This window comes from Galdieria sulphuraria (genome assembly GCF_000341285.1).
Source record: "Galdieria sulphuraria unplaced genomic scaffold scaf_55, whole genome shotgun sequence".
In the NCBI taxonomy this organism is placed as follows: Eukaryota; Rhodophyta; class Bangiophyceae; order Galdieriales; family Galdieriaceae; genus Galdieria; species Galdieria sulphuraria.
Window position 1 is genome coordinate 12391 of NW_005178420.1, and position 13409 is coordinate 25799.

A 13409-nucleotide genomic window follows, 5' to 3' on the forward strand; every position below is an offset into this window, starting at 1 on the left:
TGAAATATGAAAAAACCCATTTCCACAAGCCAACTTTCTTTATATATACGATGAACATATATTGGGTTGAAATGGCTACTAGCGTCTAATCAACTAGTAACATACCATTCAAAAAAAATATTGTGAACGAGCTTATACTCGCTAGAAACTAAAATTATCACAATTACGACAAATAACTACATTCTCTTTCCTTCAATTGGCGTGAAACGTAATCTTCATTAAACTTGGAAAAACTCTGAAACTGCTCAGCCAACTTTTCTTGTATGACCGCATTGTATCGATGTGCCAAATGCCTAGTCTTATTAGCCAACGCCTCCGAAACAATTTCCTTCAGTTCCTTCAAACTAAACAGCTTTTCATTTTCAAAGTCTCGATTTTCACCTTTACTGTTGAGCATCTTCCAAAACTTAAGAGGAATATAGGCACTTATGTCACTTTCTGTTGACTCTTGAAGAACAACGCCACTTCCATCTTCCTCGCAATCCACAGGAAACAAATTGTGTGAGCCACAACTGGAGCATTTCATTACTCTGGTTCTAGATGCCAGTCGTTTTGTCAATGGCTTCAGTGACTTGTCACTACCCACGCTGTCGTCACTATCACTTTCACTCCTCACAGAAGACTCCCTAAACTGACAAGCAGAAACTGTTCCAAGCTCTATTTCACGACTAAAAACGTTTATTTTCTCATCCGTAGCCTTGGTGTTCGTTGTTTCGCGGGTCCAAAAACGACGCGACTTTTTCCAAGAAACCCGGTCCAACCAGTTTTGGACTGCTGGTGGTGACAGCAAACGTTGATTATCACTCAACTCTAACAAAGCCATGCGATGTCCCGAACAAGAAACCGTTTCCTTTTCAGTTTCATCTTCAAAAGGTCGCTTCTCTCCCACTTTAATGGCCAACACTTCCGACATGACCAATCCAAAAACGGTCACAAAATAAAAAGAAAATCATTCAATGAAATGGAATAATGAATATAGGAAGAGAGGAGGAGGGGGCCACTCGTCCCTCGTTCTGGGTACCTATCTATAATATATATATATATATATATATATATGAAAGCACACATTCATGAAACAAGTGCTTGGTTTATTGAACAACTAATAAAAGCATTATTGTAGAATTGGATATTGTCTCATTGCCTATGTTATTGTCGAAAGAAAAAAGACAATCGATTTTGGCGCCTTTTTCAGTCGAAAATGAGAATGGAGGATTGTGTTTCCCAGCGGATGTGTCATCGTTTTGCTGGTCTTGTCGTTGACTGGCATGTTTACACAGTTTGCTAAAGACCTTTTTCGTTATTCTGATAAGATGGAGAAGTCTTCTGTTTCCGATATTTCATGTACGTTGGCTATCTTGTTTTCTTGAGTATACCATTCAACTCTTCTTTTTTGCAGCACCTAGAAGCAAAGAAGCACAACAAAAGCTATTAGAATTAACAAAGCACGGTTTGTTGAAAGTGGGTGAAAAGGTGCAGTTTTATTACAAGGCCAAAGAGTTCGCAGCACAAGTGACTTCTGAAGGCTGCTTGTTATACCAGGGGGAAAATGGAGAATCGGAACTCTTTCTTTCGCCTTCAGCGTTTGTTAACACATTGGCAAAAAGACAAGGCCCTTCTAGTCGTGGAAAGTCGAAGCCAAAGTTGAACTTGAACGGTTGGGAGTTTTGTTTTGTGGCTGGTGTTAGTTTGTCGCAACTCAAACAACAGCTTGAATCCATACTACAAGCAGAAGGCACAGCAGGATCTTCCTCATGGAAAACAAATATAAAGTCGCAAGGAAAACAAGAGAGTGAAACTGGCGACACAGAATCGCTTCTGAAAGAACAACAATCATCGGACCCAGAAGATTCCAGTACACCTTTGAAGAAGAAACCAAGAATTGAGAAGAACGAAGACTCGTGGGTTGCTGATGCACAAAGGTTGGAAAAGTCACAAGAACATTCTGCAGATATTTCACAAGTGGAGGAAGTGGTTGAAGAACGACAAGAAGAGGAAGAGAAAGAAAATGAACAAGGTAAACAGGAAGAAGATAGTCAACCATCGGAGTCGGAAAATGACGATGGTAAAAATCTGAAGAAACGAACTACTCGTCTATCTTCAGGTTCTATCAAACACATTAGTTATACCAAAGGAACCAAGCAGATAAGCAACGATGAAGCTTCCTCAGTAGATCCTGATAAAACGGACGATGATAAAGAACTGGACACGATTGAAGGAACTTCAACGAGAGGAAGAAGAAGAAGACTTTCGGCAACCACAAGAAACAGTAGCCGGTTGGCTTCACAAATAACGAAATCTTCTAAAGGAAAACAGGAAGCTTCATCAGACGAAGAGGAACGATCCATACCTCGGGTTTCCGGAAGATACTTGAGAAGAGATAAGGCTAGAGAATCCAGTCCCAAAGTGATGTCTACCCAGGAAGATGACCAACAGAGTCATTCAGACGATAATGGCGAAGTAAAACAAGAAAATGATGAGCTTAATTCACAAGTGACTGGAGAAGATGACGCAGATGATTTGGAAGGACCTTCAGCGTATACGCTGCTTGAGCAGATCAAGGAAGCTGAAAGGATAGAGTTGCATTGTGGTTGGTCCAAAGAAGATCGAGAAAGTTTACTCGATGCGTTGAGAGATACCAAACAGTTGGATCCAACAGTTCTTTCACAACATATGATGGGAAGCAAAAGCTCTGAAGAGATAACAGAATATCTAAAGGTATTAAAGGATAGACTTGTAGAGGCAACGAAAGACACTGGATCGGAACCAAATGTATCATTATATACCATGCTATTATCTTTGGAGTTGCTTCACACTGGAGTTGTTGCAAATGATGGAGTAATTTCTAAAAAATTAGAACATACTTGCAAGACTTCTATTCATATGGACTCTCAGGACAAAGTTCTGCCTACTTCTAAAAGAACGATATCGGACACGGACAGGATTCTGAAGAAGATGCGAAAGGAAGTGGAAGAACTTCGCAACAAGGTTGAAATGGAGATGGCAGCAAGACGTGATTTAGAACTGGAAAAGCAATTGTTAGAAGTTCAGTTACAGGAAGCGAAACGGGCCACCGAAAGAGAAGCACGCAAGAGAGCAGCCATAGAAGATGAGAATGAGGAAATGAAAGTGCGTGAGTTGGAAACCCGTCGTCGTCTGGATCGTTTAAAGCTTAAACTCACTGCAATCAAGGGAGAGGTGAATACTACGGATGGAAAAGATAATATGAATTGTTCTGTAACATCTCCAAGTGCAATGCATTCTATGGATAATACAAAAGTAGTCAGTGGAGAAACAGCAATGACAGAAGAGAAGGATTCTATTCATGAAGAGCCTTGTGAGATAGTTTCACCATCTAATCTTAAGGAACACAGTAAAGAGGAAATGGAAAAGTTACAAGAAGAAGTTGATCGTTTGAGAAGCAAAGTTGCAAGTTTAGAAACTGAAGTTAGTGACTTTCAACAAGATGCAGAAAATGAACGAAGACGGAATTATCATTTGATGGAAGCCAAAAAGTATTTAGAAATCAGCTTGAATGAAGTTCTACACGCCTCGAAAAGCTCATCTCCTGATGAAATGGAAGTCACTTCAAATGAACAATCTGTAACCGAGTTAGAGGCAAAGAGCAACTTTCTCCCAAAGGATATGAATGAGAGAGTTTTTCCAAGTCTTTATCGCTTCACTAGTTCTATTGTAGCAAGAAGAAGGAAGTCACGCGCTTTCCGAAGTATGCTAGTTTAGTTTATTTCTATAGAGCACATAAGATATATAGAATGGACTTGTGTGTGGATGATGCTTTTTCTATTTGGATAAGACAAAAGGGCCAAAGAGACCAATGGACAAACACTCGAGAAACGCTTTGGGCAGAAATAGAATTGAACATCATTTGTTGTGTGTGTGTGTGTGTAGAGAAACACAAATAACGCCGAAGGGTTTGTGAGATGGTTGTGTTGCAAGTAATCGATCCTCAAACGAAGAAAACTTATGAAATAAATGGTGTGGAAGAAGAGGGCTATATTCCTTCTACAGAATGGAAAAAAATAGTCTTACAGGAAGGTACAGGACTCATGGTATATGATCCCTTTTATTACAATACCTCCGTTGCCAAGTCTTCCATTTCTTATTCAGACCCCTACAAAGGAAAACTTTATTATCGTGGATATGATATGGAAACTCTCTCTGAGAATTCCAACTTTTTAGATGTTTCTTTTTTGCTCATTCACGGTTCACTACCTTCGAAGCAAGAAAGTGAAGTTTGGAAGGATTTGATAATGTCTCACACTTATCTTCACGAAGATATACTTGCCCAACTTAGAAGATTCCGTTACAATGCTCATCCCATGGGGATCATGATAGCCACTTTAGCCGCTTTGATGGCTTTTCACCCCGAAGCCAATCCCTCTCTTCGCGGAGCTGACTTGTATGAAAAGTCAAAGGAGAGTTGTAACAAACAGATATTTCGCATATTAGGGAAAGTACCTACTATTGCAGCTTGTGCTTATCGTATGCGTGTTGGAAGACCCTTCAACTCACCTGATTCCACAGGAACGATGAGTTTTACTGGAAATTTCTTAGCTATGTTGGACCGACTTTCGGAACCATTGTATATTCCTGATGAGCGTTTATCAAGACTATTGGATAAAGTATTTATAGTGTTGGCTGATGATGGTAAGTATTCCTTGTTGTTGTGTGTAGGAAGGGCAGAAATGAATGATTCTGGTTAGGAATGAATTGTGCAACTAGTATGTTACGTCATGTGGCATCTAGTAAAGTGGATCCTTATACTGCCATTTCAGCTGCAGCAGCTGCTCATTATGGTCCGAGGATTAGTGGAGTGTCCGATGCTGTGATAGGGATGTTATCAGAAATCCAAGATTCTTCCCCATCCTCAGTTCGTTCGTTTTTAGATCGATGCAAGTCAGAGAATAGAAGACTTCAAGGCTTTGGTCACCTTAATTACAAAGCATATGATCCTAGAGCTCGAGTATTAAAAGGCGTTGCTAAGGAAGTAGCTGAGTTGCTTGGTCGTGATGTTTTATTAGATAAAGCGTTTGAGTTGGAGCGTCAAGTATTAGAAGATGTGCATTACACTTCACGTGGTGTCTATCCGAATATTGATCTTTATTTGTCTTTGATATGGAGAATGATGGGTTTTCCGTCAGATTTTGCTCCTGTTTTATCAGCTGTAAGTAGTTTAGTGTGCCATTTGAATATTATTGATATATATATGTGTGTATATATAAGGTACCTCGAACGGCTGGTTGGTTGGCTCATTGGAAGGAAGGATTAACTGATCCTTATGCCAAGATATGGCGTCCTAGACAAATCTACAAAGGAGAGGAGAAGAGAGATTATGTTGCTTTAGAGAAGAGACAACCTCCACCTCATGGAGAGCCTAGTTTAGATTATCCAGAAACGAGACAGAATAGAAGAAGATTACTATGTTATCAACATAATAATAAAGAATGAAAAGTTGATTTTCTTTTTTATGAAACAACAACATTTGTGAAGAGAAGAAGAATGGGATGGTGGTGGTGGTGGTGTGTGATTGTGGTGTTGATAGTCGTTATTAAAAGGAAAGTTTTACTTAGAAGCAACCCACGAGAACATATAAAAGGTTTGGTTCTGGAGAAATGTTTGATCATATGGCTCACTATTATGATGAAATGAATCGTTTGATATCTTTGGTAGGCAACTTGGTTATTGACAAACTCAAGGTTGATCTCCTTAGGGTTTGGATATGTCTTGGAGACGTTCCGCTGTACGTCATCTAACTCTTCTTCCACCACATAGTAAAATATTGGATGTTGCTATGGGAACGGGAGATTTGAGTCTAGCGTTGTTACAACAACGTCCTGATTATCATATTGTGGGTATTGATCCTTCTGTAGAAATGTTGCGTCGAGCAGAAAAGAAGTTGTCACGTTATGCATCGTCGGTTACTTTTCAACAAGGGGTTGCAGAAGAGTTGCCTTTTTCAGATGATACTTTTGCAGCTGTGATGGTTGCTTTTGGAGTTCGTAACTTTGAAGACAGGAAGAAAGGAATAGCAGAAATGAGTCGAGTGATGAGTCGAGATGCCAAGTTGGTCATCCTGGAACTTGGATATCCTGATAGTGACCCTCATGGATGGAGGAGGTGGTTGAATAGGATTGCCGAGTCATTTATTCGATATGGGGTTCCTTATTTAGGTATGATATTGACTGGAAGTAGAGATGAATATCACTATTTACAACAAAGTATGTATTCATTCCCAAATGCGACAACATTTCAACACTTTTTACAAACGGAATGTGGTTTATATGTAACTCATTATGAACGTTGTTTATGGGGTTTAGGGCCTCATATTTATGTGTTGAAAAAGTTATCCTCGATTGGATTCCATTGATTCTCCACGACGATTCTTTGTGTTGTGAAATGGATAAACCAACTTTCCGGGAGCATGAGTATATAGAAAACCATTCAAGACATACAAGTTTCGAATCACCTAAACAAAGACACGGTAACTTTATTTCAAAGGTCCTCGACTTGAGAAAGAGTCAACAAAGGGATAGAGAAAAGGAACAAGACGACAACTTATCAGACAACCGTCACTCGGAATATAAAAGACATCCCAACGCACACTCTTCAGTTGGAGGGATTACTTGTCACGACGAAAATATCATAAAGGCACAAAGGTCAGTCGTATTTGAACTCATCAAACAAGTAGGGAAGAACGTCATCATGGGAAGAGACTTACTTTACGTGACTTTTCCTATCCAATGTTGTGCTCCAGAATCTGCTTTACAAAGATTTGCTTATGCAGCTTCTTATGCGCCCTCCTTTCTAGGAAAGGCAGCAAGACAAACTCACGACCCTTTAGAAAGATTCAAGTGGGTGCTTGCTTTTTATATTGCAGGAATGCATTGCACTTGTGTATTTATGAAACCTCTCAACCCAATACTTGGCGAAACATATCAAGCTCAATTGGACTCGGAGACCATGATTTATGTCGAACAAAGTAGTCACCATCCTCCTGTCACCCAAGTTTTGGTAACAACGATACTATTCAACTTGCTATCTTCCATTCTCAAAGTGCTATATTTCATCAGGTAACAGGCCCTGGATATCGTTTCTATAGTTGGGTAACCTATTCTGCCCACTTTCGATATAACCATATCAAATTGGTACATACAGGATTTCGAGCTGTATATTTTGATGATGGAACAAAAATCATTTGGGACAACCCATATGATATTTTTAATGGTAAAGTATTCATCTTTTGTTTGCATAAGAGAAAAGCTATAATGAACTGGGATAGGAGTATTTTGGGGAAGTTATCATCAAGAAACATTGGGTCAACTCCATTTCCAGGATGACAAAAATGGACTCTATTTGGAACTCCAATTGGGTAATGTGACAAATCATCCATCGGATTACTTTCAAGGTACCATTTTTTCATTCGAGTCGACTCATCAGAAGAAGAAAAAGAAGGATAGTTTACCTGTTGCTAAGGTAAAAGGTTCATGGCTTGGGTTTTTGGAAGTGGATGGAGAATGCTATTGGTCATTGGCACATGATGAGAAAGCATATCCTACTAGTGTGGATAAGAGATATCTACTTGCCAGTGACTCTACGTTTCGTGAAGACTTGTTGTACTTAGAAAAGGGTGATTTAGAGACTTCACAACAGAAGAAAATAGAATTGGAAGAACAACAAAGAAATGAACGCAAATGGCGAACCAAAAAGACTCGTACATTTTCCTTTTTACATCCTTTTCAGAAAAACGGTTAATTTTGTGAGGTAACATTTTTGGATAAAATTGTGTGTATATTCTTCTTGTACAAAGAGAAGCATTCAAGAGGGATATGATGCGATTGACTAGCCAACTTTGTTCCAAGAGTTGCTTCTTAAGCAACTTGACTACAACGGTTGTTACTACAAGTTTCAGATGGCTCAGAAATACTGGAATTTGTGATAACCCGTCGTTAGGAACAAAGGTCCTCCTTTCCACCACATCGCTGAGATGTGACGACTTTACTCGGAAATCCAGGTACTCCCCTTCACCTTACATGAAGACAAACAGAGATGAACAAGCACAAAAAACACTACACAAGTTTCAAGGAGTGGTGGAAAGAATCTTTTATCGACAACGAGAAACTGGCTTTTCCGTTGCTGAAGTACGGATAATAGCGTCATCCACCGATATTCCGGAAAGCGTGATCCAGGTGGTAGGAACACTTGGAAATGTGCAAGAAGGAGATGAATTCAGAGGTTCTGGGTTTATTACTATTCACCCGAAATATGGTAAACAGTTGAGACTTGTCGGAAATAACCAAAGCGACACGAAAGAGCAAACAACAACGAGACAGTCGAGTCCGGAAAGACATCACGTAAGTATTTTATACAGGAAAGTTTTGTTGTTTTGATGGACGTTTGTAAAGATAATTGTCGAAAAAGTTGTGTTCACAGCTCCCGACGATTCAGGGTTTGCAGTAGGTCAAGCAAGGCTTCTTGATAATAACGAAGACGATTTATCTTTCGAACAACAGAGTGAAACTGAAAGAGTTACAGTTGTCGGGAAACTGGGTAGAATTGAAGAAGGCTTGCATTTAGCAGTTGAAGGTATTTGGGTAAACCATAGCAAGTATGGGAAGCAGTTTCAGGTTCAAGTTGCTCAAACGGAACCTTTCAGTGATGTCCAATATTAATGTCCCAAAAATAAATTTTTAGCTAGAGATAAGCTGCATTGCTTGCAAAAAATGGAAAACTTTCATAAATTGCTATGGATGAGGTTCAAGATACCATCAAAGAAAACAAGCTGAAATTCTCGGAAAAGTTCGATTCCTTGTTCAAAATACCTTGAAGAAGTCACTTCGATTTTTTAATAAGCTTTAGGAACAGATTAATTTTGTGAAAAACAAAAAATTCCTTCAAATTAATTTATAATTCCACTTGAAATTGCTTATGCAGCACGATTTTCGTGATTTTAATATCATTAAGTTTAAAATTTTTTAATTGAATTTATTACACTTGTTCTTTTTAACTTAAGTCTCCGTTGTCTGGAAAGTTAAAAAGAAAATATCTAAAGTCTCCGGAAATGAATTTCGCTGATTTTGCTGCCAAACTTTGAACTTTTGTTGGAATTATTTACAGCTGTAAACGAGTTTTTAATTTAATTATTATATTTGTACGAAGTTTATTATTTTAGGGATTGTACATGAAAACTATATCATGAACGTTTTATTTATGTCTCTATTTCGCGGTCCACAAGGATACGGCTTTGAAAAGGGTCAGTCTACAGATTTGTGAAAATGCTATATAATAGCTAAATAACATTTCGATTTGTGGAAAAATACACTCCGAGTGGTCTTTTCGTCCGTAAAAATTTTTACATATTTTTTTCCGCAACTTCTCTTTTCTCTTAATTACCATTTTCCTTTTTCTATTTTCTCTTTTTTTTGAATTACATTTTAGTGGTTTCGTTTTTGGATTGAGTACACATCTTTTGTAGAGGAACACAAACAAACTTTATTCACTATCAGTGAATTAAAAAGCAGGCTCGATAAGTTGAGTTGGGAAAAACACTAGAGCGGGAGAGATGGTAGGGATGCTGAGTTGTCCGGAAGATCCTTCACTTTCCTCATTGAGCGAGTTGACACCTGCTGGGCTGTAGCTATATGAAGGCACTTCAATAGTGGATTCACCCGATGCGACCTGGTAGTTTCCTGACTCTCCTACAGTCTCACCACTTTGAGTTACACCTGCGGCTATACCACTTGATGAAGGTTGAATATATCCAAAGGAAGTACCTTCCTCATAGTTCCTACGAAGAGGATAGCTTTGTTTTAACTCTAGGAAATACATGACTATTTTCTACCTACTGTGGCTGGGAAGAAGAAGAAGATCTAGAATAGTAATAGTAAACTGGAGCAAATGAAGGCTCGATAAGTTGAGTTGGGAAGTACACTAGTGCAGGTGAGGTAGTAGGGATGCTGAGTTGTCCGGAAGATCCTTCACTTTCCTCATTAAGCGAGTTGATTCCAGTAGAGCCATAGTTTACTGAGGGTACTTCAATCGTGGATTCACCCGAAGCGGCTTGATAGTTTCCTGCTTGTCCTGAGCTCTCACCACTTTGAGACACACCTGCGGCTATACCACTTGCTGAAGGTTGAATGTATCCATACGAAGTGCCTTCCTCATAACTCCTACGAAGAGGATAGCTTTGTTTTAACTCTAGGAAATACATGACTATTTTCTACCTACCCTGACGGAGAAGAAGAAGAAGATCTAGAATAGTAATAGTAAACTGGAGCAAATGAAGGCTCGATAAGTTGAGTTGGGAAGTACACTAGTGCAGGTGAGGTAGTAGGGATGCTGAGTTGTCCGGAAGATCCTTCACTTTCCTCATTAAGCGAGTTGATTCCAGTAGAGCCATAGTTTACTGAGGGTACTTCAATCGTGGATTCACCCGAAGCGGCTTGATAGTTTCCTGCTTGTCCTGAGCTCTCACCACTTTGAGACACACCTGCGGCTATACCACTTGCTGAAGGTTGAATGTATCCATACGAAGTGCCTTCCTCATAACTCCTGATAGTGTAAAAAATGAATCTTTGATCTTTGTCTCTAAAGTGTTACCTACATTCTAGAAACGAGAGGAGCTGCAGCTGCGATACAAATGCAACAGGCTACAATAGAGAGGATAGTAACTTGAGTGTTTGAAAACTTCATTCTTGCAAAATTTCGATTCACAGATATATGCAATTGGTTAAGTGTATTCTACGTATTTAAAGCTTTTCAGACGTCTTTTCGTTGTTGAATCAGCATGAAGGTGGTTACACGATTAGCTTCCACATAGCAAGGGAATTAGCTCAACCTCTTTTTTTTTATTTTTTGAAATGGACAGGCTATTAACTATTGCAACGTTGTTTAAAAGCTTACCACATGGCAACGTTCAATCAATTTTTAAGTGAACGGACACTTTGATTGTGTCGGTTGATAGAGTATTCGACAGAAATGAGAGGACATGCAGTCGCCACGCTGTTTGCATTACGAATCGACAATTAGTAATGTACGACACGTTGGCATGAGCGCCGGTCAGGCAATCGCCACCTGTTCTGTAGTAAGGCCTTGAAGTGTACTTAGGACTACTAGTGGATATAGAAACTATTTCGTTCTTGAACTGCTCGCTTTATGTCTATAGGCTACCACACCATAGCTTATGAGTTTGAAATAGAAAAACTTGGGAAAACAGAGTTCATAGGTTAATAAAGCTAGTAAGGATAGCTATAGAGTTTTCGCAACGGTTCGATTTATTGGAAGAATAGGAGAAGTTTCTGCAAGGTGACTTCCATATCAATAATAAGTGTATTCTCCAGTGTTGATTTGTCATTTCCAAGGCCCTTTATGACAATATAGATAAAACATTTACCTATCTTTATTAGCAACTTTTCCAAAAGATTCAACCTATCTGACAGTACTCATCAGCTACTAAACTAATAATAGCTCGAAACAGTCCTTCACTGGATAAATACTAACTTCGGTTTATTTAAAGGATAACTGCTTCGTTTAACTTTCTAGTCGACAAGCACTTGTTTTCAAATAAAGTTTTCTCTGAATGAGCTTGAAATATTGGCATCTAGAATAGCCTCATAGCTTTTTTTAGAGTTCAGCTATTTACCATTTCTTATCAAACTTTCCACTCATGTGCATTTGAACGAGAGCAACTGACTTGTATTTTTCCCGGACCATTTAGATGATTGCCCAGTTTAGTTTTGTGGGTCAACACCCTTTTGGGAGTTGCAAAACCAGACGTCACTACCTATTCTTACAACGCAATCAACGTCGCTTGTGTTGTGCTGGAAATGTTTTTATGACTGTTACGCCGGATAGAAAACTAGGTAGCTCAGCTCCTGTACCTCGCACCGTTGCTCCTTCATGGTGGAAGCTCTCTGATGAGGAGAAGAAAAGAGCAATGCAAGTGCATGTACCTCAAGGAGTAAATTTTTCTGCCAAGTATATCGCTTTCGACGAGGACGACGATTCCGAATATGACCTGAACCAAGTGGTGTATCGCGCAAAGAAGGGAGGCTTATTGGAAGTTCAGCACGATATGAACGCACTGTCACAAGTCTCTGCGGAAGAGTGGAAGGATCTTTTCGATCGTCGGAGTGGTAGAACGGTTTATCCGTACGGCTCAGGTGTTTGGTCAAAAAAGGAGTGGGTCCTTCCAACTATTGATGACGACGACGTTGTTTCTACTTTTGAAGGGAATACTAACTTGCTTTGGGCGGAAAGGTTTGGTAAAGAATTGGGAATGACTGACTTGTGGGTGAAGCAATGTGGAAATAGTCACAGTGGTTCTTTCAAAGACTTGGGAATGACCGTCCTAGTATCTCAAGTAAAGCATATGATACGTAAAGGAGCGAATATTTCAGCTGTTGGTTGTGCTTCTACAGGAGATACGTCAGCAGCTCTTTCTGCTTATTGTGCAGCTGCAGGGATTCCATCCATTGTATTTTTACCGGCTGATAAGATATCCGTTGCGCAGCTTGTGCAACCCATTGCTAACGGCAGTATAGTATTATCCCTTGACACTGATTTTGATGGATGCATGAAACTGGTTCAACAGGTTACCAGCGAGTTTCCTATCTACTTGGCCAATTCAATGAATTCCCTAAGACTGGAAGGGCAGAAGACAGTGGCTATCGAAATTGCACAACAGTTTGACTGGCAGGTTCCTGATTGGGTTGTTATTCCTGGTGGTAATCTAGGAAATGTTTATGCTTTCTATAAGGGGTTCAAAATGCTCCAGGAATTGGGTTTGGTCGATAGAGTTCCGAGACTGGCTGTTGCACAGGCACACAATGCGAATCCTTTATATCGTGCCTACATGGCAAGTCATTTTTTATGATTCTTTGGCTATTTTAATTGTAGTCTTTTTGTTTAGAGTGGATGGAATACTTATAGTCCAGTTAAGGCAGAGAAGACTTTAGCTTCCGCAATCCAGATTGGAGACCCTGTATCCATAAAGCGAGCTATTCGGGCATTAAAAGATACAGATGGTGTCGTTGGTGAAGCAACCGAAGAAGAACTGATGGATGTTGCTGCAAGAGCAGATAGGACAGGAATGTTCAATTGTCCGCATACCGGAGTTGCTCTTGCAGTCTTGGCCAAACTTCGAGACCAGGGTTTGATAAAGCATGATGATAGGACTGTTGTCATTTCGACAGCTCATGGTCTTAAATTTACAGAGTCGAAAACTCTCTATCACGAAGGCAAACTTCATCAGTGTCGTAGTTTATATGCCAATCCAGTTATACGTATTCCTGCAGATATGGGTAGAATAGTAGATGCTTTACGTTCGAGGTCCATTTTGTAGCGAACCATTTGTGAAAAACTTGAAATATAAAACAAATTCGTTGTATTTAAAC

At 39.5% G+C, this 13409-nt stretch overlaps 7 protein-coding genes across 7 annotated transcripts; 5 read left to right on the top strand and 2 right to left on the bottom strand.

Annotated features, from left to right (window-relative positions):
- Positions 1 to 19: 19 nt before the first annotated feature.
- Positions 20 to 970, bottom strand: Gasu_54080 (uncharacterized protein). The gene has a single exon (XM_005703417.1). It carries the CDS (start codon positions 911 to 913, stop codon positions 164 to 166), a length of 750 nt encoding a protein of 249 aa, XP_005703474.1. The 5' UTR covers positions 914 to 970; the 3' UTR covers positions 20 to 163.
- A 160-nt stretch (positions 971 to 1130) lies between these two features.
- On the top strand, positions 1131 to 3801 carry Gasu_54090 (uncharacterized protein). Its single transcript, XM_005703418.1, has 2 exons — positions 1131 to 1341; positions 1397 to 3801. Exons 1-2 carry the CDS (start codon positions 1266 to 1268, stop codon positions 3736 to 3738), a joined length of 2418 nt encoding a protein of 805 aa, XP_005703475.1. The 5' UTR covers positions 1131 to 1265; the 3' UTR covers positions 3739 to 3801.
- Positions 3802 to 3820: 19 nt separating this feature from the next.
- On the top strand, positions 3821 to 5586 carry Gasu_54100 (citrate synthase). Its single transcript, XM_005703419.1, has 3 exons — positions 3821 to 4665; positions 4722 to 5182; positions 5242 to 5586. Exons 1-3 carry the CDS (start codon positions 3939 to 3941, stop codon positions 5464 to 5466), a joined length of 1413 nt encoding a protein of 470 aa, XP_005703476.1. The 5' UTR covers positions 3821 to 3938; the 3' UTR covers positions 5467 to 5586.
- A 24-nt stretch (positions 5587 to 5610) lies between these two features.
- On the top strand, positions 5611 to 7821 carry Gasu_54110 (ubiquinone/menaquinone biosynthesis methyltransferase). Its single transcript, XM_005703420.1, has 5 exons — positions 5611 to 5684; positions 5729 to 6293; positions 6362 to 7029; positions 7089 to 7242; positions 7298 to 7821. The coding sequence occupies exons 1-5, from the start codon at positions 5631 to 5633 to the stop codon at positions 7768 to 7770; spliced, it is 1914 nt and encodes a 637-aa protein (XP_005703477.1). The 5' UTR covers positions 5611 to 5630; the 3' UTR covers positions 7771 to 7821.
- A 9-nt stretch (positions 7822 to 7830) lies between these two features.
- On the top strand, positions 7831 to 8771 carry Gasu_54120 (exodeoxyribonuclease V). The gene is made up of 2 exons (XM_005703421.1): positions 7831 to 8369; positions 8421 to 8771. Exons 1-2 carry the CDS (start codon positions 7845 to 7847, stop codon positions 8685 to 8687), a joined length of 792 nt encoding a protein of 263 aa, XP_005703478.1. The 5' UTR covers positions 7831 to 7844; the 3' UTR covers positions 8688 to 8771.
- Positions 8772 to 9491: 720 nt separating this feature from the next.
- Gasu_54130 (uncharacterized protein) lies at positions 9492 to 10740 on the bottom strand. Its single transcript, XM_005703422.1, has 4 exons — positions 10619 to 10740; positions 10243 to 10566; positions 9861 to 10184; positions 9492 to 9802 (listed from the first exon to the last, which is right to left on the bottom strand). Exons 1-4 carry the CDS (start codon positions 10705 to 10707, stop codon positions 9526 to 9528), a joined length of 1014 nt encoding a protein of 337 aa, XP_005703479.1. The 5' UTR covers positions 10708 to 10740; the 3' UTR covers positions 9492 to 9525.
- A 1100-nt stretch (positions 10741 to 11840) lies between these two features.
- Gasu_54140 (threonine synthase) lies at positions 11841 to 13403 on the top strand. Its single transcript, XM_005703423.1, has 2 exons — positions 11841 to 12871; positions 12926 to 13403. The coding sequence occupies exons 1-2, from the start codon at positions 11849 to 11851 to the stop codon at positions 13355 to 13357; spliced, it is 1455 nt and encodes a 484-aa protein (XP_005703480.1). The 5' UTR covers positions 11841 to 11848; the 3' UTR covers positions 13358 to 13403.
- The last annotated feature ends 6 nt before the right edge of the window (positions 13404 to 13409 follow it).